Source organism: Penicillium chermesinum (assembly GCF_028974085.1).
Source record: "Penicillium chermesinum strain IBT 19713 chromosome Unknown utg000003l:1.0-5111272.0:1.0-5115320.0, whole genome shotgun sequence".
Classification (NCBI taxonomy): Eukaryota; Fungi; Ascomycota; class Eurotiomycetes; order Eurotiales; family Aspergillaceae; genus Penicillium; species Penicillium chermesinum.
The window spans coordinates 3298756-3323094 of record NW_026695313.1 but is presented as its reverse complement, the minus strand read 5'-3'; the positions used below and the strand labels follow the sequence as shown (position 1 = coordinate 3323094).

The 24339-nt window shown below is 48.2% G+C and overlaps 10 protein-coding genes across 10 annotated transcripts; 1 reads left to right on the top strand and 9 right to left on the bottom strand.

The window, feature by feature from the left end:
* Positions 1-3349: 3349 nt before the first annotated feature.
* On the bottom strand, positions 3350-4252 carry N7468_004176 (uncharacterized protein; the record flags this gene model as incomplete). Its single annotated transcript, XM_058473473.1, has 1 exon — positions 3350-4252. The coding sequence occupies one exon, from the start codon at positions 4250-4252 to the stop codon at positions 3350-3352; it is 903 nt and encodes a 300-aa protein (XP_058332476.1).
* A 2252-nt stretch (positions 4253-6504) lies between these two features.
* N7468_004175 (uncharacterized protein) lies at positions 6505-6943 on the bottom strand (the record flags this gene model as incomplete). The annotated part of the gene is made up of 2 exons (XM_058473472.1): positions 6505-6810; positions 6863-6943. 2 exons carry the CDS (start codon positions 6941-6943, stop codon positions 6505-6507), a joined length of 387 nt encoding a protein of 128 aa, XP_058332475.1.
* Positions 6944-8261: 1318 nt separating this feature from the next.
* N7468_004174 (uncharacterized protein) lies at positions 8262-8741 on the bottom strand (the record flags this gene model as incomplete). Its single annotated transcript, XM_058473471.1, has 1 exon — positions 8262-8741. One exon carries the CDS (start codon positions 8739-8741, stop codon positions 8262-8264), a length of 480 nt encoding a protein of 159 aa, XP_058332474.1.
* Positions 8742-10362: 1621 nt separating this feature from the next.
* On the bottom strand, positions 10363-11939 carry N7468_004173 (uncharacterized protein; the record flags this gene model as incomplete). Its single annotated transcript, XM_058473470.1, has 2 exons — positions 10363-11484; positions 11784-11939. The coding sequence occupies 2 exons, from the start codon at positions 11937-11939 to the stop codon at positions 10363-10365; spliced, it is 1278 nt and encodes a 425-aa protein (XP_058332473.1).
* Positions 11940-13070: 1131 nt separating this feature from the next.
* Positions 13071-13588, top strand: N7468_004172 (uncharacterized protein; the record flags this gene model as incomplete). The annotated part of the gene is made up of 2 exons (XM_058473469.1): positions 13071-13271; positions 13325-13588. The coding sequence occupies 2 exons, from the start codon at positions 13071-13073 to the stop codon at positions 13586-13588; spliced, it is 465 nt and encodes a 154-aa protein (XP_058332472.1).
* A 29-nt stretch (positions 13589-13617) lies between these two features.
* N7468_004171 (uncharacterized protein) lies at positions 13618-15108 on the bottom strand (the record flags this gene model as incomplete). Its single annotated transcript, XM_058473468.1, has 2 exons — positions 13618-13769; positions 14097-15108. The coding sequence occupies 2 exons, from the start codon at positions 15106-15108 to the stop codon at positions 13618-13620; spliced, it is 1164 nt and encodes a 387-aa protein (XP_058332471.1).
* A 723-nt stretch (positions 15109-15831) lies between these two features.
* Positions 15832-17133, bottom strand: N7468_004170 (uncharacterized protein; the record flags this gene model as incomplete). Its single annotated transcript, XM_058473467.1, has 2 exons — positions 15832-16207; positions 16253-17133. 2 exons carry the CDS (start codon positions 17131-17133, stop codon positions 15832-15834), a joined length of 1257 nt encoding a protein of 418 aa, XP_058332470.1.
* A 15-nt stretch (positions 17134-17148) lies between these two features.
* N7468_004169 (uncharacterized protein) lies at positions 17149-17988 on the bottom strand (the record flags this gene model as incomplete). The annotated part of the gene is made up of 2 exons (XM_058473466.1): positions 17149-17530; positions 17849-17988. The coding sequence occupies 2 exons, from the start codon at positions 17986-17988 to the stop codon at positions 17149-17151; spliced, it is 522 nt and encodes a 173-aa protein (XP_058332469.1).
* Positions 17989-18077: 89 nt separating this feature from the next.
* N7468_004168 (uncharacterized protein) lies at positions 18078-20330 on the bottom strand (the record flags this gene model as incomplete). Its single annotated transcript, XM_058473465.1, has 1 exon — positions 18078-20330. One exon carries the CDS (start codon positions 20328-20330, stop codon positions 18078-18080), a length of 2253 nt encoding a protein of 750 aa, XP_058332468.1.
* A 1982-nt stretch (positions 20331-22312) lies between these two features.
* N7468_004167 (uncharacterized protein) lies at positions 22313-23809 on the bottom strand (the record flags this gene model as incomplete). The annotated part of the gene is made up of 5 exons (XM_058473464.1): positions 22313-22350; positions 23024-23246; positions 23316-23534; positions 23585-23647; positions 23705-23809. 5 exons carry the CDS (start codon positions 23807-23809, stop codon positions 22313-22315), a joined length of 648 nt encoding a protein of 215 aa, XP_058332467.1.
* Between the last annotated feature and the right edge of the window lie 530 nt (positions 23810-24339).

Below are 24339 nucleotides of genomic sequence, written 5' to 3'. Positions count from 1 at the left end.
TGTTGGTTTCTCGAATTGTGATCGGAATCATCCCTATGATGGCCGATATTCGTTTCTCGCTCGGCGATCGGTTCGGATATTAGAAAAACCCATCTCCGGGGGAGGCAGAGGCAAAATCTGAGCTAGGCTAGGGCGACACGTTCCTATAGTCAAGGGATGATGGTCTTCCGGTCGTCGGATCTAGAGCTTCCTCCGCGGCTCCCACGGCGCTTTCGTAGCTAAACAAAGCTTGTCATGACAGATCTCTTCTCTGTGCATGCGTTGGCGCCGTTCCAAGTCCTTAGATGAATTTTAAATCCTTTCCGCAGCGATCTTCTTTGCATGGAAAAGATCCCTCGGGTAGATGTCTCGTTCGGCAGTGTCTTTCCAGATCGGATGCATAATAAAAAGCCCATAGACAATCCGGTTTTGGGCATATATGAGTTCTATTCTCTTTGTGCATTCTTTGGTGCATTCCCAGGTCATATCCTTCAAAAGACTTTTTGCATTCAGTGCATTCAAAAGGCCCCTTGTCTGGATGTTTCTTTTTGTAGTGTGCTCTTAGAGAATGTTTCATCCCAAAACCCCATGGACAGTCCGGTTCTGGGCACATATAAGGTCTTCCGTGCTTAGTTATGTGCTTTGCCAGGTCCTTAGATGATTTTAAAACCTTTCCGCAGCCATCTTTTGGGCATGGAGAAGATTTCTCGGGTGGATGTCTCTTTTGGCGGTGTCTTTTCAGAGTGCTTTTTGAATAAAAAGCCCATGGACAATCCATTTTTGGGCACATATAAGGTCTTTCGTGCATGCTTTTGTGCTCTTCTTGGTCCTTAGAAGATCTTAAAACTTTTCCGCAGCCATCTTCTTGGCATGAAAAATTCGGCTTTTCAGTGTCAGGAGACAGATCGTGTTCGTGTTGACTCAAAGCGTCCTGAGCCTCTAAGCAGATACTTTGACCCCAACTTTCTGGTTGGAAGGATCCAGATCGATTCATAAATTGGAGCGCGACAGGCTGTATTTCGTGTCGACTGGACGCTTCCTGACACTCTAAGCTAGAATATTGACTCGGTCGTTCGGATCGGGGAGGTGTAGATGGATATATAAACACCATAGGTTGCGGGATGATGTTTCGAATGGGACTCTGACGGGCTCGAGAAGGGCCCGGCGTATCTGCATGCGTAGGAGGCAGATCATTGTTGTGTCGGCTTAACGCTGTCTGGCCGTCTGAGCCACCAGGGTCTGGATTCAGTAACTGCGGTATCTTCATGAAGGAAGTGGCAGGAATAGGCTGAGGAAAATAGGGGCTGGTCTCTCTTAGCAAGATAAAGATGAGCTTCCCCTTTTGTAGAGAAACAAGATTAATCCCAGCTTTACGCTAGTAGGACGACAAGGATTAGGGGTACTTTTGTTTCATGAATGGCTAACATACAGAAATAGAGTGGAGCCAGCTGAATGGCTTAGCGCAGACTAGAAACTTACCAGACAGTACCGAATTTACAGGTCGGAAGCTTACAGCAGATCGAGAACACCTCTGGGTGCACGCCCTTGAACGTCATGTTTGAATGGTTCGAGGCCTGGCGCTCTGCGAGGGAGACCTAAGCCCATTTATTTCGGTTTAGTCCTGGGCTTTATAGAGATCACTTTTATATCTACAGGTTTCTGATCTGGGTAACCTGGAATTAATACCCAGCAGCCTGATTCTGGAGGGGGCTGTGTAAGGCGTAGTAGTGGTACTGGCATTGAAGGCGGCTATGAGCCGCTTACAATCGTCTCCCAGCTGCAATTTCTGTTTCTATTCCCGAACCTTCTACAGTTTTATGTTTATATCAGATACAGAATAGCCTACAAGCGGATATACTGCATTTGTAAGGCAGAGCCAGACAAGTCTCATGGGATTTCCCTCGCTACCAGAACTTAAGATGCGCCCTTAGTCCCAAGATTTCTTCCTGAACCACAATAGCTAGTATTGGTTTCTCGAATCGTGATCGGAATCGTTCTTATGATGACCGATATTCTTTTCTTGATTGGCTATTCGGATACCGTGAAAGCCCATCTCCGAGAGATATAAAAACTGAGCTGGGACAGGACGATCCGTTCCTATAGTCAAGGAATATGGCCTTCCGATCTTCAAATCTAGAGCGTCGGATGTTATTGTTGTTGTCATCGCGATAGTAAACTTTGGTGTATCTTCAGAAGGGGGGGGGTCTGTCAAAAAATGTCAAAGAGCAGCTCCAAGGACCATGTAGGGATCATGAGGGGACCAACCTGTCGATTCTGGACCGGAGCACTTAACATCGAACAATCTCTGTCGTCGCGGTTCTTCAAATTTGCAAGCTTCGATTGGCTGAGCTGAAGTCTCCTTCACAGGAGGTTCATTAGATTGTGACGATGCTGTTCCCTGGCTATTATCACTCCAAGGCTCTTGATGCGGGGGAGATTGAACCTCTGAACGAGCGAAAGAACCTGGATATGGCAGTGGAATTCCCATATTGAGTATATTAGAGAGTCATTCCGTTGTGAGACAACAGATGGATGATGTGATCCTTAAGTATCGCGAAAGGCGCACAGATCCTTATGATAAAGCATCCGAGTCCTAGGCTCCAGGGAGTCGAGACCCGGAGCTATTGCTATGGGTTTCCTCTACCGCTAGACCCATCGCCCCACATTGAATGAACGTAGAACTGTACGATCAGCGCCTCCGCCCCTATGTCCCTTGGAAAGGTTAACGTTTCAGCTAGTATTACCCCATATGTACCTATGAATCAGTAACATAGGTGCCCATACGGGATTTAAATTCAGTGAACTTGAGATCGTACGATCAGCGCCTCCACTCCCATATCCCCTGTAAAGTCTAAGATGTCCAGCCTCCTAGGTACGGGTCTAACAGAGATCCGGCCACTAAACTCCAAGTTCTAGACCTATATAGCCACGCAGGGGTCAGGACAGCTTACACACTAGTTCCAAAAGAAGGTGATTCAGTACAGATTACCAACTAGTTTCCATCGAGACAGTACGATCCAAACGGGCCGTATACCACGGTCAAGGCTCGCTCGCAGGCCGTAGCAAATCGACGTCGACCCTCTCATAACACTGTTTAAACCATAAGATATAACATACATTGAGTCGCGCCTAGAGGGATTATGCTCTAGCTCTGAATAGGAATATACTGAGAACTACAATATGAAAAGCCGACTACGCTATAAGGTCCGAATAGTATAGAATCTCGGTAGCATGTTTGACGCTAAGACCTGCTATAGATCAGGGCAATATGGATGGTTCAGTCTGCGTTTCTACCTACGCACAAAGCTAAGCCTATAAGGGAAACTCTATATTGCTATTGATAGGTTCCTGTTGTGCTGAGGGTGACTGATCAATACGAACCTAAGCCAACGGGATCTGTAGAGCCTAAAAGGGTCTCTGCCTCCTCAATCGAAGATTTCAGCGTATAAAGAACCTCGTGAAGCGAACCATCGTATTGCAGTGAATTTCCATCATCTGCTTTAACTTTCACACAATATATACCGTGTGCGGGCTTATCTTCTAGGATTTCCTGAAGAAAGCCCTGTTTGGTCCCATCACCGAAGGGGTAATGGACCCTCGCACCGTAAAGAAGGGCAAGAGCATTGAGGTTCTTCTGTTTCGTTATGGATTCCCGGTCATAGACATTATCCGGTCGGTCTGACTTCGCCTTCTCTAATATCAATCTCTTTAGCTGTATCAGAGGTGTAAGACCTGGTCGCCGTGATAAAATCATGCAAATTACGGGTGCAGTGTACCACGGCCCTCGGAGATCGTCCCGCGTCGCTAGGTCTTCTGAGATGTCTGAGATTGGAACTAACAGGCCATACTTGTAGATACCGAACTTGACCTTGAACATGAAGATGCCACCTGAACAGCCGTCAGCACATTCAGACGAGGAAAAGGAAGCATCACAGATACCGTCGGGAATTTTCAGAATAAATCCACGTTCCTGCCGGCCGACCGGAAAGGCATGCCAAACCTCGGTTTCACCACCGGACGGTTCAGCAACGGTGTTTGCATACTCGAAGATGGTGTCAGGTAAAGCCGTTTCCAGCTTCGAGCGGCGGGCATGGACTTGCTCTCTGCCCTTGATGGGGAGAAGACCGGACCGTGGACAGCAGGGGAGATTTTTCTCCTCGGGTCCAACCGTTTCCAGCTTCGAGCGGCGGGCATGGACTTGCTCTCTGCCCTTGATGGGGAGAAGACCGGACCGTGGACAGCAGGGGACATGTTTCTCCTTGCGTCCAACCATTCCGATAGGAGAAGATTGTTCAGTAGGTTGAAGGGGAGAATATTTTCTAGTCTCTTGAAAAGTAGGCCTTATAGGGTTAAGAATCCTGCCAGGCTGTAGCTCTGATTTTTACTTTTTGCGTATACAGCTTGTACTACTAGTAATAGTGGGTCATAATACAAAAGAAAGAGACAAAACGAACCCTGATAAGCCGGATACGAGAGTACGACCGATCTACCCTGTCTGTATTGGATCAACTAAGAGTTGACCACAGGTTGAAGGCCTGGAACCGCCTAGATCCAGTATGGTATCTAGTCACCGGTACTCAACATACTAGGTCCTAGGCCAAGCTGTAAAGGGATCTGCATATACCTGAGCAAGATAAACAAGCGGTGTATCCGCCAATAATTGCATTGAACCACTTTGCACTTTCCAGGTTCTTTCTGTACACATTTTGACCGTCCCTTGGACTAGAGTCCCTATGCTAAAAATTCAGAAGCGTCGGAAAAAAGCTAAGTACTAAGTAGTAAGATAAAAAGAGCCAGCTATCCAGACAGAATAAGAAGAAGAGCCCATAATCTGACTAGTTGGGCCCAGGCTCGAATGCCGGGGAATATGACTGCGTCAGCCTCTCATGTATTTCCTAAAAGGTAGGGAGAGCCTAGCCCAGGCTGATAAGGGCTTTCTTGGCAAGGCAAACTATCTAGCAGCCACTCAAGCCCCAGTAGTTCCTATACTAGTACAGCAAACGTAAGACAGAGACCATGTCTTCCATTGGTATTGGATTAAATACACTCTCTGTTACAGTGCTTAGTATCCCCCGTAGGTTGCCTGCACTCTGACTGGAAAAGGGGGTGGCTTGATCCTAGACTAGCCATTCCACATGATATTAGTGTTCAAGTATTGGTCGGGTCGAGGTTGAGCGCACAGTGACCCACTCGTCTACAGGCCCACTCGTCTACAGGCCCACTTGAGATAATGGAGAATGCCCGAGTTAATGTAGTCATGTGGGATTGTCACCCTGTAATAATTCGCGCATCAAAATCTCGTTAGGCCGGAAATTGACCCCGGCCTCTGAGGATGTATCTCATGCCGATTACTAGCCACATTCGAAATCAAGGTGTTTTATCCCAGTAATAAGCCATAGATTATCTAGGCTTGGAGGGCTTGAAGCGACTCTGATGCCCCAGGACATCTGTAGAGGACCAGAGCCATACCTGTGGCCTGGCATCCATGGGACTACAGATGCGACTAGAATGGGATTATACCTTGTTTCTATTTTCTACAATACATAAGATTTTGATCTACGCTGTTATTATGGGGCACTATGCGAACCTGGAGTGCCGGATGGGCCGGAATGCCCGACAGGTCCAAGTTTCAAGAGGGTGGCTCGATTCTAGACCAGCAATCTCTTTAACAACCCGTCGTTTCAATGTGTTATTATTGGCTTTTGGGAACCACACAAGTTCAGGGTGGGTCTGATCTAGTGGAGCTTGCTCCAGCCTAGAGCGCTTAGCAGCAAGCCACCGTGGTAAAGGTCGCGATAGTGACCACGGTACTTCGACCTTTCTGACCCCGAATCATATCAACCCCATATCAATCCAGAGCTGTCCTTGGGGAAATGTCGTTAACATGATTACCTTGTTTTCGTACCCAAAATTGTGACCTATAGAAGCTAAGATCTGGATAAGATAGCCGTAGGCTAGTACACGTTGGTAATACTATATAAAAGCTGAAGTTCCAGCGTTATAGAGCCCTAAGAATGTCCACTTAGTTTGAGGCCCGTTATAGGGGTAATATGGATAGGACAAAGGCGCCATGGTAAGAACGATGCTGTTGTAGGTCCTTCTAAGGATCAGGAGGGTATTAAGCACTGCCTTCTTGAGTACAAGTCATTATGGAATTGCTAGGACCCGCTATTTATTACACACCTGCAACTAGTACTAGTAGGTCAGGGAAGAAAAGAAAGCATAAGACGGCTCATAAACGAGGTCCGCTTGAACATGGCCGCAGCAGCCGCTCGCCCACGTCAATTTTACATGGCCTAGAACATGGCCTTGGGCCGGTAACTTCGAATTTGGAAATCCCGTGAAATTTACTCGTATTGCTCCTCTCGGGAAGTTTAGAGTGGAATGCGTGGACTGCAGCCGTAGCTTCCCAACGGCGTTAGGCGGGAGGTCAATCCAGGCCTAGACCGTATCTCATGCCCATAACTAGCCACAATCGAGCTAATGTACAACGCGAATACATCAAAGCCAACGGGTCCTTCCAAGTTATCTTTCGGCCCATTCAAACACGCTGGAGTGATCGGCAGGGTTACCGTAGGAAATACGGTGGTGTTTGTTTCTTGCTTGCTGTCGAAGTCGATTCAAGCTTCTCTCGTCAAATATTCCCTTGTGAAGGGATGTTACTTCCCGGTCCAATTCACTGCAGCTCCATCCAGCCTGAACGACTGCAGCTGTCGCTTCCGGTCCAATCGATTTGTACTCGCTCCAAGAGCAACGGTCGTAGAGTCGGTTTCGGAGGAATGTTACCACCAGGTCATCGGGCCCCCGTTCCGCGTCCATGAATATTATAGACTGGTTAGATTCAGTACAGTATACGATATAGGGGGGTAAATATGCTACTCACCTCCTGCTTTTGCACGCCGCCGGAAATCAATGAGATCCATTGTCTAATCCGAAGCGGAATTAGGCTGGCAAGGCAGTCCATGATCTAGGAAGTAAAAGGTTTGACCAGTAAAAGCGCAACTCGTTTGGTGAGAGCGAGGTTTCTTGGGACCGACGGATCTGATGGATCTATATATGCCTCGATCAGGAGATGTGTGCATGCGAGCCTGGCAGTTCCCTTAAAATCGACATGGCCTTCTATTAGCGTGCCTCTCATTTATATGCCGCTTCCGATACCACATCTTTGATTGGCATATTTTTGTGCATTACAAGGTAGGTAAAAAGCCATTGGTGGTGGCGTTATGGCCGATGAAGTCATTAGAATCTTGGCTTGCTTAAGTAAGGGGTCGCACCGGGTAAGAAAGAAAAAGGGGCTAACAAGGTGAAGGGGTGAAGGGGGGAAAGCCCGTAAGTAATGTTTCAGCTTCATACCGGGCTCCAAGCACGGCAAAGCTGACTGAATGAGAACTACGTATTGAAGCCAAGCAATCAAAAGACTCGACTAGGATTTGGAACGGCTAAAAAGACGCAAACTACTTTTTGAGATTCATTGCTTCTGGAGATCATTTTTCAACGGCCGAACCCGAGACTCTTTGACTATGAATGATAAACGCTGGACATGGAAAAGCTTCAGGTTGCCGCTACCGAGCGCGGTTTTTGTAGTTCAAGGATCCCAAGCAACACGGGAAGGGCATGCCAAAGAATACTCCGGAGAGAATGATGGTGTATTCTTGTGGGGTTGCTGTCGACTTGATGGTTGCGTACCATGTTTCTCTGGGTGATCTCTTTTATACTTTCCGATAGCTTGACTTGCCGCATCGTGGATTGTACCTTGTATCTTCTCGCCACCCGTATCTCCCATGATCACAACATAACTATCAGTCGTTTCATCGGTATCTGGATTTGAGATCCTCATGTTCCTCTGACCGTCATCGTATATACCGGCCGAACATGTGTGGTTCTCGTCTCGATATGTTTCTTCTCTTCGACTGTTCTTTGGTAAACTTGGTGTCTCATCAAGGGATCGCCTAGAGAGACCACGTGTGACTCACCTGACACTGTTCCAATGGCTCTGCTGCATATGGATTTCATGGTCGGTACATGGGACGCCCAGGCAATGTTTCATGGAACACTCGTGGAGAATCGGCGACTTTATATTTTTCCTTCGAGAGTGTTCTAACTGGAGCAGAGCCGTATTGACGTCTAATAGTCCCGACAACTCGTAGTTTGTAATCATCCAATTAAATCCTGCTTCAAAGATACCCAACAGCTTCACAAGCTCATCGCCTGATTGGATTTTCCAAAGCGACTTTTGAAGCCCTTCAATGACAAGATGCTTTGCCTGTCTCTGCATTTTCCCTTTAGCGATGTATGGGGGGGCTCTCGAGCGCAGTCGAGAGAAACGGATCGGGCCTGTAAGGCTGTAATACTTCAAGGAATTTCGCATGTAACTGCTGATTCGTTTCCCCCTTGGAATGAAACTGCTCGCAAGGCTCCTTGTAGAGGTCATAAATCGACACGCACGGAGTATTGTGTATTGCGGACCGTACGAAGGTGGCAAAGGGGAGTCGAAGTAGAACTTTCTGACTGGCTTCCACAGTAAGAAGGGCAACTATTTGAAGATACGCTCCTTTTTTGAAAACAGATTCAACCGTATCACGTAGCTCTTGAGATTCATGAAGAGGTAATGAAAGGGCAGAAGACTGACTTCGAATATCTTCATCAGTGGCAAGCCCGAATTCTTCCAGCTTCTGTCGTTGGCCCTCTGATAAGGTTTCCCGTATACGTGACCACTGGTGAAGGAAAGCGGACTTGCGGCTTTCTACGTCTGGCTCCTCCATTATATTGGAATGTATTTCAGGAGAAAGAGACTTGTGAGAACCGATCAGGTTTCTGTTTGGTAAGACTCGATCTGGGACCGAAAATCTCTGCCGTATTTGAGCACGGTGGGGTATATTTTTAGTGTGAAAAACAACTTCCGTACCGAGACGTACTCTGGCACACCCCTTTATAGCAATGAGGATAATTAATTTTGCATTCTTCCCGTCTTTTATCACTCCATGGAGCAGCTTGCTTGACTAAGAGGAGGAAATGGCGTCGTGCGTCACGAGATACCGCATACGATATCGGGATAATACATGAGTATATTGGTACAAATTTATTACTTCTTCGCTAGATGTCTTTCCAGCGCTTGACTGAATCCCCGTTGTTGAATCACATCTTCGTAGTTCATCCACACTGATGATTCAATTCTGAATTGAACCTTGGATCCGTTCAGCACTGGACGATGTGGATATTGTATGGTTTCCACTTTAATGGATTGATGAGGCGTTATACCTGCATTCAATACGGGGTGCGTTGAAGTAATTCTTGGCTCTGAGGTCTCAGTGGCCTGTTGCCCATATTAGCGGAGTTTTGTGGATTCTAGAGAATGGCTTCATACCTCTGAAAAGCCGAAACAGCTAGCCAGTGACGGGAACAGACTGGTCAAAAACTTGGAGGCCATGGGAGAAGACTGCCGAAGTGACTGGCGAGATTTGTGCTGATAACGTTCTAATTAATGCCTGTCCCGCAGCTATTCATCCGGACCAAGGAAATGCTAGAACAAGGTTTGGCCACGGAGGGCCCGGGGCCGTAGAGCACCGGGTGGGTCGGATCGTCGGATTCGGGCTGGATATCTCTCATTTGTGGACGTCGAGTCTGACGTATATTGGCGACTATTCCGTCTAAAGGATACTCATAGTGCTACGTCAATACCCGATGAGCCCTGGTATTTTTTGTATATCACACACATGGCGTGCAACCCAGTTAAACTGTCTGTCTAAAGCCTATTGAAAGATTCAGACTGTCCTAAGCGGCGTGAATAAGTGATGGGCCGGACATCGATGGCAATGCACGCACATTCACTGGCTGAACCTGGGGAGCTTTGACACTACTGGCCACAGTGGTAATTGGGCCATATCACCGGGGATCATATCCCTAACTAGTATTATTTCGGGCAAGAGCCCACAATCTGACTGGTCGGGCCTAGGCTCGAATGCCGGGGAATATGACCGCGTCAGCCTCTCATCTATTTCCTGAAAGGTAGGAAGAGCCTAGCCCAGGCTGATAAGGGCTTTCTTGGCAAGACACACTACCTAGCAGCCACACTACCTAGCGGCCACACAAGCTCCAGTAGTATCTATACTAGTACAGCAAACGTAAGATAGAGACCATGTCTTCCGATTGTTATTGATTATATACATTCTCTGTTGCAGTGCTCAGTATCCCCCGTAGGCTGCTTGAACGCTGACTGGAAAAGGGGGTGGCTTGATCCTAGACTAGCCATTCCGCATGATATTAGCTTCCAAGTATTGGTCGGGACGAGATGGAGCGTACTGAGACCCACTTGACGAAAGACCCACTTGACGAAAGACCCACTTGACGAAAGACCCATTTGAGATAACGGAGCTAATGCCCGAGTCAGGTGGGGTTGCTACCCTGTAGTAATTCGCGCACCCAAATCTCGTATAACTGGCTAGACTGTGACATGTACCGAGACCACCTTTCCCCAGCGTCTAGAATCCTTGGTTGCTCATTTAGCAGGCCTGGGATTAATTTTACCTGCCAGATAGGCATATGTTGGAGCTTTGGTAGCACGGACATAAGCGCGAGCCAAAGGCCTGGCTCGCTCTTCTCGGTTTCCACAAAATACATTTTACGGCCAGTTAGAATGGCATGTTTCACGAGAGTCTCATCCGGTAGCCCTTCCTTGCGTGTGAAATCGGGAATTGTCTCTCTAGGCGTCTCTCGCAAACGCCTAAGAAGAGACCGTATTGTAAGTGCCGAAAGGAAGTACCTTTCAAGTTCTGGATCTGTCGAGTGCCCTTCACGATTTTGCACGCGCACATTAGCGTATGCAATCCTGGGATGCATACCGTATTCAGAATTCAGAATCAAGCTAGTCGGATCGCTTAGACCTTTCAGGAATGCTTCGGTCTTTTCAAGAGTGTGTGACGCCTGATCGAGGAAAGTATTCGCTGGGATTGAGGAGCTAACGGGCTTCGTGTTTCTCTCTAGGAGTGGATCGTCCAAAATTACGGCTTCTTGCTCCGTCGTACCGAATGGACGATCCCTCCCTAGAAACCTCCCAGCCCCGTATGCCAGCGCCACGAAATCCAAACTGCGTTTGTCGACGTGGAGACCGATGATCTCTGTGGACAGCCCCGCCCACATCAAAAGGCCAGACCCACTACCTCCTTGCTGTATCCAAAGCCCACCGTGTGCAATAAGGAACTGATCAGCCCGGATTGGGACTGAGACAGCATCGATCTTCCTACGATGCAGCTCCTCTTCAGTCCGTATGTTGTGGGATTCAGGATAGACTTTGAATAATCCGTCCTCTGGTCCAAGGCTTCTCGTGATAGGTCTCCAAATAACGAATGCCTTGTTGGGACAGGGATGCACTTTTCGAATCGTGGGCCCAGGGGGACCAACCAAGTTGTGGATGATCGGCCCCTGCCGGATCACCTCTGCTGGAGAATGAAAGTGGGGCAGGATAATCAGGCCGTTTATCTGTCGTCCGATGTTAGAAGCCATTTTTATCTATATTTGTCATACTTACATTAAGATCAGCCTCGATAAGTTGCTCCCACGCTTTTTTATTATCGGTACAAGTCCGAACCTCGCTCAAATTCGAGCGGGAGAGATGATCAGCGGTATCTCCAAGCGCAAAATGCCATTCTAGGGCTTCTCTTTTCGCTGGTTTACTATTAACCAAGAAGTACCCGTCGCGTTCTATGCGTGCCATGACGACCTGATCATCCCATTCAAACGGGGCGTGAGCGTCTTGCGGGGATAGTGGGGTCTCATCCATCTTCTGCTTAGGTAATCGAAATACTTACCTCGGGCTTGACGGTGTCTTCCTCTACTGGCACACTATTGGCAAAGAAGGACCCTTGGGTGTCCATCTCGGTCTCCTCGAGCTGGGTCCCCTCGAAGTCCTCATCAACTTCAAATGGGCAGTCGTCGGTTGAACACGGGGATGGTGCGGACTCCATCTTCAACTTAGGTAACCGAATATCAGAGGATAAGTTAAGAAGAGTTCAATTCTAAGCGATACAGTAGGCTGTAAAGCAGACTATTTATGGAAGGCTCAGCCTGGGATTTATATTATACAGCCTCCATTACTACGGCAGTGGAAAGAGGTTGTATACGCACCTGCAGCAAAGTCTGTTCATGCCTAGGTAGTCAAGTAATATTTTTATCCAAATGACGTAGAAGCTCCTTAGAGGAAAAGACTACTGACCTCGGCTTCCTATTATTTTTATGGGATATCTATGATCCCCGCAATATATGACTGAAGTATACTTTACGGTAAGTTCATAATTCATGACGACCGCAATTTTATTAATCACTATTCATTGTCAATGATGGCCTACGTTGGAAACAGAAAAGAACCAGCAACGGCCCTCGTATTCGAGATACTAGAACTAGGGGAGGAAAGGGGAGAGAGAGAGAGAAGCTGCTACGGTGACCTATCTACTCCTACGCGAACCTTCATCCCGACTTCGCCTACCTCGGAGTTCGGACGGTCCTTCTCAGTGCCAAGACGGTGGCGGGCGGCAGAATCGAGCGAGAGAATCTTTTCTTCCCATCTTAATTGCGCCCACCACGAAGACACAATGATCCATATCGAGATAGTCAACGAGATTAAGACAAGAACAGGACCAAGCGCAAACAGAAATGTTTCTGAGTAGCTATTCATAGAAATCAGCTTCTGACAGAATATAAAGTGACGTAAGATCACCAGTTCCGCATTCAGCTCAGTATTGGGTTGGGATTTGGCCGCTCTTGGGGAGGTTTTTGGATTGTATGCCGTCAAATTCGAAAGAGCTTCCCGGACTAGGAATGCCAGTTTGCTGAGATCCGCCCGAATGATGGTTGGGCGGGAATCTTGGCTGGGTGACGGTCACATGATACCACGCAACACTTCGGAACCCCTCCAATCGCCCCGCAAAACTTGAGCTTTTAAACACGTCGTCATACCCGCTTCTCCGAGCGAGATCCTTCTATCGTAAGTCGCATCTAGCACGTAAAGCTGATTTATCTAACAGTATCAAAGGACGTTCCCCACAGCGAAGGTCCTATCCAACACGCCGAACAGTCAGCCAGCTTCAGGACCCCGCCCGATGGTCACGCAAGGGTCAAGCAATGACCTGGTAGAAACCGAGGACATACCGGAATATATGAAGGATCTCTACGCCAAAGCTTGCGAAGAAGATCGCATCATGGCCATGTCTCTCTCAATTCCCGCGAATAGGAGATCCACAACGATGCTAGTCCAGGGGAAGGGCAGGGAGGTCATCGCCAAGGTTGAAGAACTGTCTGCGGTCAGTGAATTGTGGTTTACTAGTAATATCATCCGACTTCTGACACTCTATAGGACAACCCGACTCGCAAGGAACGAGGATTAGAACAGCATGGGATAAAGCCCGCTGTTCTAGTATATTCCTCCGGTGAAAATATCGTCGGCCAGCCTTACATGGTAATCATTCCTTTCTTCATTTCCGGAAAGGTTACAGTAGGCGGCAAAAAAATACAGTTGGACCAATATTATCATATATATGGAAACTGCCGGTTGACAATTGAGAGTGAGCTAGGTCTCGAAGGCAAACTAGGGGTGTGGGCGTACAAGTTAGGGAAATAGCATATGTATTTATATTGAAGATTTCATCATTAGTCCCATCGCATAGCAAATGGCAAATGTCGCGTATCCCAAGAACAAATATCATCGAAATTAAAAGTATCCGAGCTCAAAGCACAAATGTTGGCCGGTTGAGCTAGGATCTCGTCAAAGATATCTGGTGGAATGCCAGCGTCATCTGTGACTGAATGCCATGCTTGTATGTTAGCTGTAACCGATGGAGGTTGAATGGCATTGTTTTTTCCGGAGTCTTGAAAACCATATAGTGTCTCGTCAACGCCACCTGGCTGTGGCAACCCCTCGTCCTCTATGGTGTTAATTCTCGACTGACTAGAATAGTCTTCCAGGTCTCGTGTTTCAATATTGGTAAAGGTGCAGCGGTGTTCAAAGGAACATTGATTGGGGCATGGTCGCTTTTGTCCCCTAGAATCAACCTCCGCCGATTGCGAGATATATACTGATCAACCATTTAGAAGTAGTCGAGAGTGACGATGGACTGTTCGGCACTTACCTTCATATTTTTCTTGTAATCGTCCAAACCATTGGCTCAGATCTTGCAACAAGGGCAGTAGAGGCGTAGTACGTTCATCTGTTGTCTTTCTACTCCGTTTTCTCTTTTTCCTGCTAACAGGAACTTGCATTGATTTTACCTCATCCAAGACTGCGGAGAAATCTTGGTAACGCAAGCATCGAAAATTATGTATATTCAATGCTAACACGGCGGAAATTGCTTCGTAGCTTCCCGGCAAACCATCACTCTTAAGACGGGCATTCAGTGTCCTTTCGATCGTTAAATGCCTAAGCCCACTATTTAAGGCTTTGGTTTCGAACGAGTCTTTGACAGTGTGGTTGGCTTTGAGGTTCAGAGTTGAAGTTTCAGGAGAAGACACGTAGGCGCAAAGCTCCTCAAGTCTCGTTGGAGAAATCCTCTTTTCTGCCTGGTCTTTGTCGTACTCTGTTGCCAGGGATCTAAGTGCAAGCACACGTCGTATTTTCGATTGCTGGTCGCTTACTCTGGCACCCTCAGCGCGTCTGATATCTTCCAAACGAATATCTTCCGAACTTCGATTGTGCGGTATAATCGCATCATCTTCGAGCTCTTTGGCAGCGAGAAGCCAGTACGTGTGATTTTTTATACCATCTAGGAGAGGCTCCAAATTGGTGGTCGTATGGTTCGAGGAGGCCGTGGTTGATGATATTCCTGTCCCCGGGGAGCCTTGCGGTGAGGCGTGGGGGCTATGGCTCACACGATGATCATTTTGAGATGCAGGACTTGTAGGGCGTTCAGGAGGGCTCAGAAAATGATTGTAGAGTGAACACGGCACCTCTGCATTTGCGGGCGACTGCGACCGAGCGAACTCGATGGATGCTGGGCTGTCGACCACGATAGGTGAATTTGCTGGTAAGAAGTGCTGTAAGCGCTTCTCAATCAATTTGAGAGTTGAAATTGTCTGTGTAGCGTATATATGAAGAGATTCGTCGGGGGCATTGCGTATAATATCTAAGGCTGCCAACAAATCCATCTTTCTGGACGGGGGCTCGGAATCAGATGTGAAGTGGGCCCATCGTCCGTACTAATATCAGCAGCGAGATATGGCGGGCTCCACTATCAGTTTTGCCAAACTTGATAGTGGAGCTCAAAGTATCTATCCATAGGGTGACATCCAGCGGTTCCCGTATATGCAGGTGACTGTGTTATCACAGTGGGGCGAATTATAAGCGACTTCCCTCCATTGGGCGCCGTGCTTTAGTCGCGCCCCCTTCCCAGTCGCTTTCTTAGGTTCCAAGTAAGCCGAGACCGGAAATGTGGTTTGCAGCCGTGGGCGATCACCTATCCCTTGCCCAAGGCAAACTGGAAATCAGCCTTGTGGTCTTGCTAATCATGGCAAAAAGATGCGAGAGACGGTGGTTTCGGGGAAACCAATATAAGCCAATCACTCCCAATGAAAACTTGGTACAGAGGGTCAGTGCGGTGCATGTGCGTCGGCTGAAACTCACCCGGGCGACACCCACCCGAGTACTGACTGTGTTTTAGCCACACGCTGGTCAGGTAGTCCTATCGTAGGTGACCACATGGGAATCCAAACAAGTTGATTATGTTCATTTCCTTTAATAGACGAGATGGAAATTATAACCACAAGAAAAACTAGAAAAGAGGCGAAGACGTATATAATAATACTCCATACTAGCAATAGAGGTCAGTCAGCAAGGACAACAAGGCAGTGTGGTATTATAGTAGAGAAATATTACTGTAGCAACGATTCCGAACTGAGATTGAATCTTTTCTCTAAGTCACAGTTGATTTCCTCAGCCAGACTGAGTATATTTCTTTGCCCTGTAGCATGCCAGTCACTCCCATCCTGTACTTGCCAGTCGGCTCCCATACTGATACTCGCCGACTGAGTAGGCGTAAGAAGATCTCTACACCGGGAAAGCATCAAGACAAAATTTGAATAATCCTGCTCGGAGAGATCTTCATTACTGAATGTGTCGCCCGTCTTGATTTGAAGTGATAAAGCTCTTATACTATCTCCGAGGGAGGGGAGTGTATAAAAGGTACCTCCAAACGCTAGGGTATTTTCGGGAGTAAAGACTGCATGGGGGCAGCCAGGCGGCATAATGCTACAGATTGTTAGTAAGATATGAGAGCTTAGGCAGGGCACATACAGAAGATCACCAGGAGAAAGCTTGATCTTAATCCAGCCATATTGATAAACCTCAGGGGTAGAGCTGCCAAAACTAGCTAGTGTTTGGCTAGTTACAAGGCCTAGCTGACGTGGGATATACCAGTATTTACTACCAGTAATGATCGATATGAATGTATGGACTCCAGCGGTATCAGCGTGAATAGTTGATACAGACCCTTGGGTAGAGAGAAGGTAGAATTCCCGATCCGCATGGTCGAGAGGAAATTTCTGGGGAATAGACTTGGATACAGACTCTTCTTGTCGTCGCCATGCAAGTTGAAGAATGTCTGCCTTGAAAATAGGTGGAGGTATAGCAGAGGCGAAATAGTTTCGAATGTCGAGAAAGTTCAATGGATGGACAGACCCTGGTGGCTTTGCAAAGTGCTCGATAATCTTGTCCAGAGACACCTTGTAGTTAAGGTCTGTGTTGGACATGTAGTCATAGACATCAAGTTCTTTTATCTGGTAGCGTTTCAAGGCCTCTAGGAATTCAGATATTGAGGAAGGTGTGCCTGGAAGTGGGTAGTGTTTGGTAAATCCTCGCCAGAGAATTGGCTTTGTGTATGGTTTACTGAGCAGATCGTGCAGCTCTTGTAAGCAGCTAGTTTGCGATATAGCCGAATCATCCACAACACAGGCTCGATCAATTGTCTGGATAAATGCTTGTGTGTCCACAGCTTTGCGATCTTTATCTGTGAAAGATGTGATTGTAATTGAGGGCTCAGGCTTGAAGGTAGCCGGAGGAAACGTAGGTGCTAGTGGTTTATTGTTCGGGCAGTTCTTTCGATGGCGCCAAAGGCTTTTCTTCGATAGGGTTTTCTGGCAGAAGTCACATTTTGCTTGTATGGTTGTTGATGCCATTGCAATTTCGAAATATCATAGGATAGGAAGCAGGAGGTCAGGAGAGAGCAGGAGGAGCACAGTGGAGCAGGAGGGAGCAGGAGGAGCAGGAGGGCGCAGAGGGAGCAGGAGGGCGCAGGAGGGCGCAGGAGGAGCACAGTGGAGCAGGAGGGAGCAGGAGGGAGCAGGAGGAGCAGGAGGGCGCAGAGGGAGCAGGAGGGTGCACAGTGGAGCACAAGGGCGCAGGAGGGAGCAGGAGGGAGCAGGACGGAGCAGGACGGAGCAGGACGGTGCAGGACGGTGCAGGAGGGTGCAGGAGGGTGCAGGAGGGCGCAGGAGGGTGCAGGACGGAGTACAGCTGCGTAGGACGGAGTACAGTTGTGTAGGACGGAGTACAGTTGTGTAGGACGGAGTACAGCTGCGTAGGACAAAGTGCGGTTGCGTAGGACAAAGTGCGGTTGCGTAGGAGGGACATGTCGGAACACACGGTGCCGTTATCACCGTATTACCTACCGTTCGTTCATTTCTTGGCCTAGTTATATATATTACTTTTCTTATATAAAGAACCCACTTTAACTAACTAACTATCTAACTAACTAACTAACTATATAGTTAACTAAAAAAAGGATGACACGGTGAATGAGAGGCCAGCAACGGCCGTTTTTGACGCCGTTTTAGGCCGCCCGCTCACCGTCGACGGTCTTGGCGTCACGTGTGTTAAAGGCCACGGCCCTACCCATCTAATGCCACCGGGCCGTTTTGCTGTCTATCCTTGGTGCCTGACCCACTATTCCAGCCGACGTCTACTCGTGCTGCAGCCGCCGCAGGGCCCCCATGTCCGCTCAAACGCTCCCCTCCGTAAAGGAGGGGAGCCATTTTCGGCTCCCCCGTCGACCGTTCTGTTTCCCTGGGCTTCTATAAATACCGATCGGTGTCCAAATTCGGAGTATACATTTTCTCCGCTATCAAACGGTGCGAACATGTTCAGAACAGGCGCAGGATTTTACCGCTTTTGCGAGATGACTATGCCGCACATTTCCAGACGTTAGTTCAAGGGCCCCAGGGCGCTTCAGCCGCTTCACATCCTCCAAATCAATGACGACCAGTCTGCCACTCGCTTTATCCCATAGCATATTACGCCAGTCACTGTCGCCGTGGATGACTCCGTGCGACCGGAGCACGGCCAGTGCTTTCTCGCGCTCTTCGTGGAAGAAGCTGGAATTCCCATCATTGATGACATGTTGAAGCCGAGTTCCGGACCAGCTCAACACCATCATCTGGGCCATTGGCTCCCCATGGTACCAATATGCGACGCGAGGCTTGAAGGCCCCAAGACAGACAGGGATGTGCTGTCCCTGCAAGCTCTTAAGGTGACGATAATTATCCACTTCCGCTTGGAGGCGGCGCTGTTTCTCCACAGTAGTGGCTTTAATGATCACAGTGTACCCGCTTGAAAGGAGTGTGGCTTTTATGAGATAGCCTGTTCGACCACAGATGTGCAATTGTTCGAAGCCCAGGTCTCGATTTCGGATAAGTTGACGGTGAAGCTGGTGTGTAAACTCTTGCGGCCCTATAGAGTGTCTCTGGCCACCGTGGAGTTCCCAATTGGGGCACTTTTTGTCCAGAGGTTCACGGTTGGCCATGCCACGGACGCAGGCAATGGTGCAGTATGGTCGTGTAGAATACCCGTCTTTTCGAAAAGTCTGTTTTTTATCCCGGCCGGCTTGTGACCTTTCACTTCTCTTACTTGATTGATGGTTGTTAGCCCGGCTGCGGCTCCCTCGGCTGCGATTCCCTCGGCTGCGATTCCCTCGGCTGCGGCTCGATCGGCTACGTGACGCTGCTGCAGCGGATGGCGATTGCGATTCTTGATCGCTGCCGCTGCCTTCAGGCGACGAGTGCCGTGGTGTAGATGCGTCTGGCTCACAGCGAGCGCGAGAGCGCGTGTTGTGGACTTTCCGATCTCGTTTCCAATGCGAGGGCCGATAGTTAGAGGACCTCGGATCTTTACGGAGAGTTTCGGGAATTTCCTTCAACACGTCGAGATATTCGACCTCCCAGGTCCTCAGAGTGTCGTGCGCCACATCGTGCCACTCTTGAGGGGGGACACCTGCGGCCAGAGCTTGAAGGGTGAACGCAAGCACCTGACCGATGGCGGTCCGGTGGAGGCGCAATTCATCGCCCGGCTGCACGTCTTGGTTTGGGATACACAAGAAGTATTGAACAATCGTGGGGTCATCTTCCGGGATATGTAGGAAAACAAAGCCCTCTCCTGTGCAGATGTAGCCGTATCGGACTCCACTGTCTATCATGTATGAGAATATCTGAGTAACCACGGCAGCGACAAGGCGGGTGGCATAAAATTCGAATGTATCACCTTCTTGCTCAATGACATCGCGAGCCAGATCCATCCGGTGTAGACCCGCCACCAATTCGGGGATTGTCACCTTGTGCGGCGCTTTGAACTCTACCGCATACACTGGTATTTGTCGTTCATCAGCCACAAGGTGCACGCAGAACTGGTCAGCGCGCCGATTGCGTCTTCGCACGGTGCCATCCCTCCTCTGTATCTGCGTCGCTCCACTCCCCCTTCCTCTGCGTCTTCCGTGCTTAGTGATCGCCGCTCGTTGGGGTGTGCGCGTATCTTGAAGATTCATCTGCTCCAGGCTGTTCTCCAGCGAGGTCTCCGATGGGTTGGCACGATCATAGAAGGTGACTCGGCCCTGGATTCCAAACTCACGGCGAAGAGTTTCATCGTCTCGCAAAGCGTTAACGACCTTTTCGACAAAGTTATCCACAGTGTCGCGCTCAAAATTTCGAAGAGAAGCTTCCGAATAAATCGGTGTGTTCAGGATGTTTGAAGCAACATAATCGATTTGGGTATCAGAAGGGAACAAAGCGCGCGAGGTAAAGGCAGCGGTGCGATCGAATTTCTCCCAGATTTGTTCCTGTAGTTGGGGAAAGTCAAGCCAAGGGATGATGTGCTTGGGGTAAAGTCGGTTTACTGGGTCGGCCGCTTCGCCCTGGGTCGTGAGGGTCGCATCCATCTCAACTTGGATCGCATGGGATAGAGAATTGTGGCATCGATCAAGGAGGCGAAACAGAGTGTTGGGTTGCACTTGCCGTTCTGCCTCTTCTCGCGCCTGTCTCTCTTCTTCTCGCCCTCGCTTTTCCTCCTCAAGCTGACGCCGTAATTCAGCTATCTCATTTATACTCATGAGAACCGGTATCTTCTATATAGTCAATAACAAAGCAGAAGTCAACTTGGTGATAGTTACTTGCGTGCACGGAACAACAACAAAAGGGCGCATGCTTACCGGCTTACTCATCCAGGAATTGTTGCCTCAGGCATGAAATCGAAGCCACTCGTCCACGCCAGCCCAAAGAGCCAAGTATAAATATACTGAATAGCCATTATCGAGTAGAATGGTGCTACGCTCCGTTCAATCACTCTTATGAGGGTTGAGAGCAACTTTAGGGCAGGCTTTGTGCTAGGAGGTGGTTTGGTCTTTCCTGAGAGCGTTTGTCCCTGGCCGAGTTGTTGATTCCTGAGGGCCATTGGTGATACTTGTAAAGGTCCGAAGCTATCAGCGGGCGCGTGGTCTGGAGCTTGTCACCGAAAATCGCATCCTGGCCTTATCTGCCCCTTACATTTAGTTTCTACACACAGAGCTACTATATCGCGCGGCTAATAGAGATGCCCGCGAGCAAAAGAGTGCCCGCCAGCCTTTCTCCACATTGGAGTGGGATCTGGCACCCGATCACCCGGCCCCTTTGATGACGTCGCCTAGCCTTCTGATCAAGAAGCGTAGACAGTTCGAGCTGGACCTTTCGGAAACCCTTTGTTCGGACTATTCATTCTCTAGATAGGTCGAAAAAAAAGATTCTCTTAGAAGGCGTCTCCTTGTACGGACCAGCTGAAGCCGAACTTGCACTCATTCGTGCCTTGATACCTCAGACAAGAAAGACAACTTTGCGTCCTGCCGACCACCTGCAGCTCTGGCATCTTGCATATCAGTACAGCCAACATTATCCAAACATTTAGCCAGCATAATTCTCTCATGATCTCTAAACGGAAAAGAGCAAACAAGGGTTCTTGCTGTGCAAGAAAAATTACTCCTTTCCCGAAGGATTACTCAGTAATAGCGTCTATGCGGTGTGTGTGAGTCCTTAGCGGCATCTCACCCCGCTCACCCATGGTTGTGTGACCCTAAAACACCGCTCACCCTGAACTCACCAAGGCGATCCCCACCCGAGTACTAACTATGTTTTAAGTTTATGATTTCTTCGAATTGTGGTAATAGTCAAGAGATCTTTGAGCTTTAAGGCTTTAGTAGGCCTCTACATAGTTAGAAAATATGAAATCGACCCTAGTTCATTTTTTAGCTCACTTTACTTACTCTATAGAAAGAAGGAAAAGTCGAATTCTCTTATACTAGATAATAAACATAAAAAAGCAGAGCCTCTTATCTTCTTAAGCGCTTTTAAAAGCTTTTAAAACCATACCGCGTTAAACCTATAGTCCGAAAAAGCCGAAAGAGCTAAGTAGTTCGTAGACTATCTTCATTTCTCTCGATCGGAGTTGGAAAGTAAGAGTCCTAACGATGTCAGGAAACTATGATCACAGACGTTATTCATACTTACTTACTAGTTTGGAGCCAAGAAATGACCAGAAACCAGAGGCATCTGCAGAGAAAATGAAGACTTTCCCTGACTGTCGAATACGTATACCTAAGCAAACGTCCGCCCCGCATATCTTGCTATACTGCAGAGCTTTCTTCTCCAGTCCTGTCCTGCGCCGGTCCCTTTTCTGTCGTAGTAGTTTCTTCGCTACACTGTCACGGCTTGTCTGTTTTCGAGAGATTCCCGACATTGCCCTGGTAGTGTGGATATTGCTGACTGATGGGATTAGGGGTAGAAGGTTTGGTTCTATTTGGTCTGCTGATTCCGGAATATAAAGAGAAGGACTGTCTTTTTGTATATCAAGAAGGCCATCATCTTTATATAACCCTCCCGACGTCCGCACGGGTGAGAAGGTGAGCTAATGAGACTCGCGATAAGGATAGGTGGAAACAGGTGAGCCGAGGGTGAGAGAAGACAAACATGACGTCGAGTTCTGGCTGTCCGTTTCAGACAGTCGGCGAAGAGAAGTGGTCGATGACCAGACTTCAATTAAGCTATTTTGTAATGGGATTGGCCTTTAATGCTCGTCAGGCCTTTCCTGGCCCTCCTCTGCTTCTGTTTAACAATAAGCACTCGTTGGGACGTCAGGGCAGAACGTGATGGTCGTCTTCGGCATAGATTCTTTGCTGCCTCGTGTCTACATCGCGTATTCTTCGAGATCCGGGGCCGTAAACGATTGTCGGGTAGAGTGAATGGAGCGGCAAGTTCCGTTCTCCGTCGTGGGGGGGCATACGTGAGAGGGGGCCCACGGCTTCTCCTACGCGAACCTTCATCCCAAGTTCGCCTACCTCGTAGTTCGGACGGTCCTCCTCAGTGCCAAGGCGGTGACAGTCGGCATAATCGAGCGAGCGGTGACACCTATAGGGTAGGTTAGGTGGAGAGGCTAGAGTGTTACCTATAGATACATACTAGGTCTAATAGGAAGCCTAATTACTACTAGAGAACTGCTATAATAAAAGCGCTTTAACTTAGAGTACTAGAGCTAAAAAGGGAAGAAGAAGGAAAAGCTATAGTGACCGATCTAATAGCCAACTTTCAACCATCCCTCTATCTACTTTCGTATATATTCGGACAACAATAGTTCAGACAATACTATCCTCAAAGGGTCTATCAAGAGCAGTAGGGAGCGGCAGATGGACCAACGGCTGACAGCCACAACTCTACATCAGCACCATCAGACTAAAGTCCTCTTAATCAGAGTAAGTATTGAGAGCATCTTCGAAGGTACTGTCAAGGCTGTCCTTGTTCTGGGTGGCATCCTGAGCGCAGGTAGGGACACTATCGATAGTTTCGAAGGCAATTGTGTCAACACCAGCCTCAAGAGTGCGGAGGATTTGAGCAATGGGCTGAGTGAAGGGCGTCAGGCTTAAGAGGCCGTGCTTGCCAATGACAGTCTGGAGGAGCTGCTGGTGGACCTGGACGAATCCACGGAAAGAGGTGCAGATGGCCTCCTATCAGGAACGGTTAGTAACAGGTCCTATGTAGAGAGCAAGAAGGAAATTCCCGGTAGGAGACTATACCTGGTCGGTGTCAGAGTAGCCAGGACTCTGGCGCTTCTTCTTTTCACCACCCAAGAGCTCGGAGGGGTTTGAAACGATTTCTCCCAGGTCCCCAAGGCATCTTTCAATGTCCTCGAGGTCCAGGCACTCCTGGCGAGCCATAAGGCTACGCTTAGATTCCATGGCGTTGATGTCTTGAGTAACAATCGCGATAATGTCCCTGAAGTTTCTGATTACTTGCTAGAATACTATTAGTCTTTGTTAAAAGATCCTCTCCGGTATTTACGTACAGGAGTGGTGCTGAAGAAATTGGTAATAGATATAGTCTTCGCGATATCGTTAGTTTCGGAAGACTAGTTATAATAATATTAGTAAGACTTGATAGTCCCTTCAGAATACTAAACTCTCACCTTGCTGGTAATAGCATCAATGTTCGCAACCACCTGCTGGGCAGAGACAGTAGCCTTGGCGGCACCAATAAGGGCTAAGGTGGAGACAACCAATGAGAAACGCATTTTGTAGTGTTTGTTCGGATGGGATGAGGTGTATAAGAAATGTTGGTTTGAGGTTGATAATTGTTGAGAAATAGCCGACGGTCTTGGGGGGTTTTATAACCTTTCGACCCTCTACCTCTGTAATAGAAGATTTAAGAGTTTGCTGTGATTACTCTATACAACATCAAATATCATATTCTAGATATAGTGGGGCATTAGTTGGCTGGCTGAACCTCCGTTTGATCTACAGGGCTAGTAGAATTGCACTTAAACCTTGTGCACTTGTTTTCCAGTCAACCTAACCAAAAGCGTCCCTCCGCTCAGATTCGACTAACAGATCATCTAAACATTATTCCTAAAAAAGCATATTCCAAATACTCCACCCACACAATTCTCTGTAGTATGTGGAGCTGAAGCGCTATCAGCATCCTAAAGGACTTGGAAAGAGTGGACCTAACTACTTGTATAGGCTGGATGAGGGGTCTGTAGTTGTTCCTAGCTAGACCTCACGGACCTCGGAGTAGAAGGCTGATTATCTAGTTCAGTCTCCC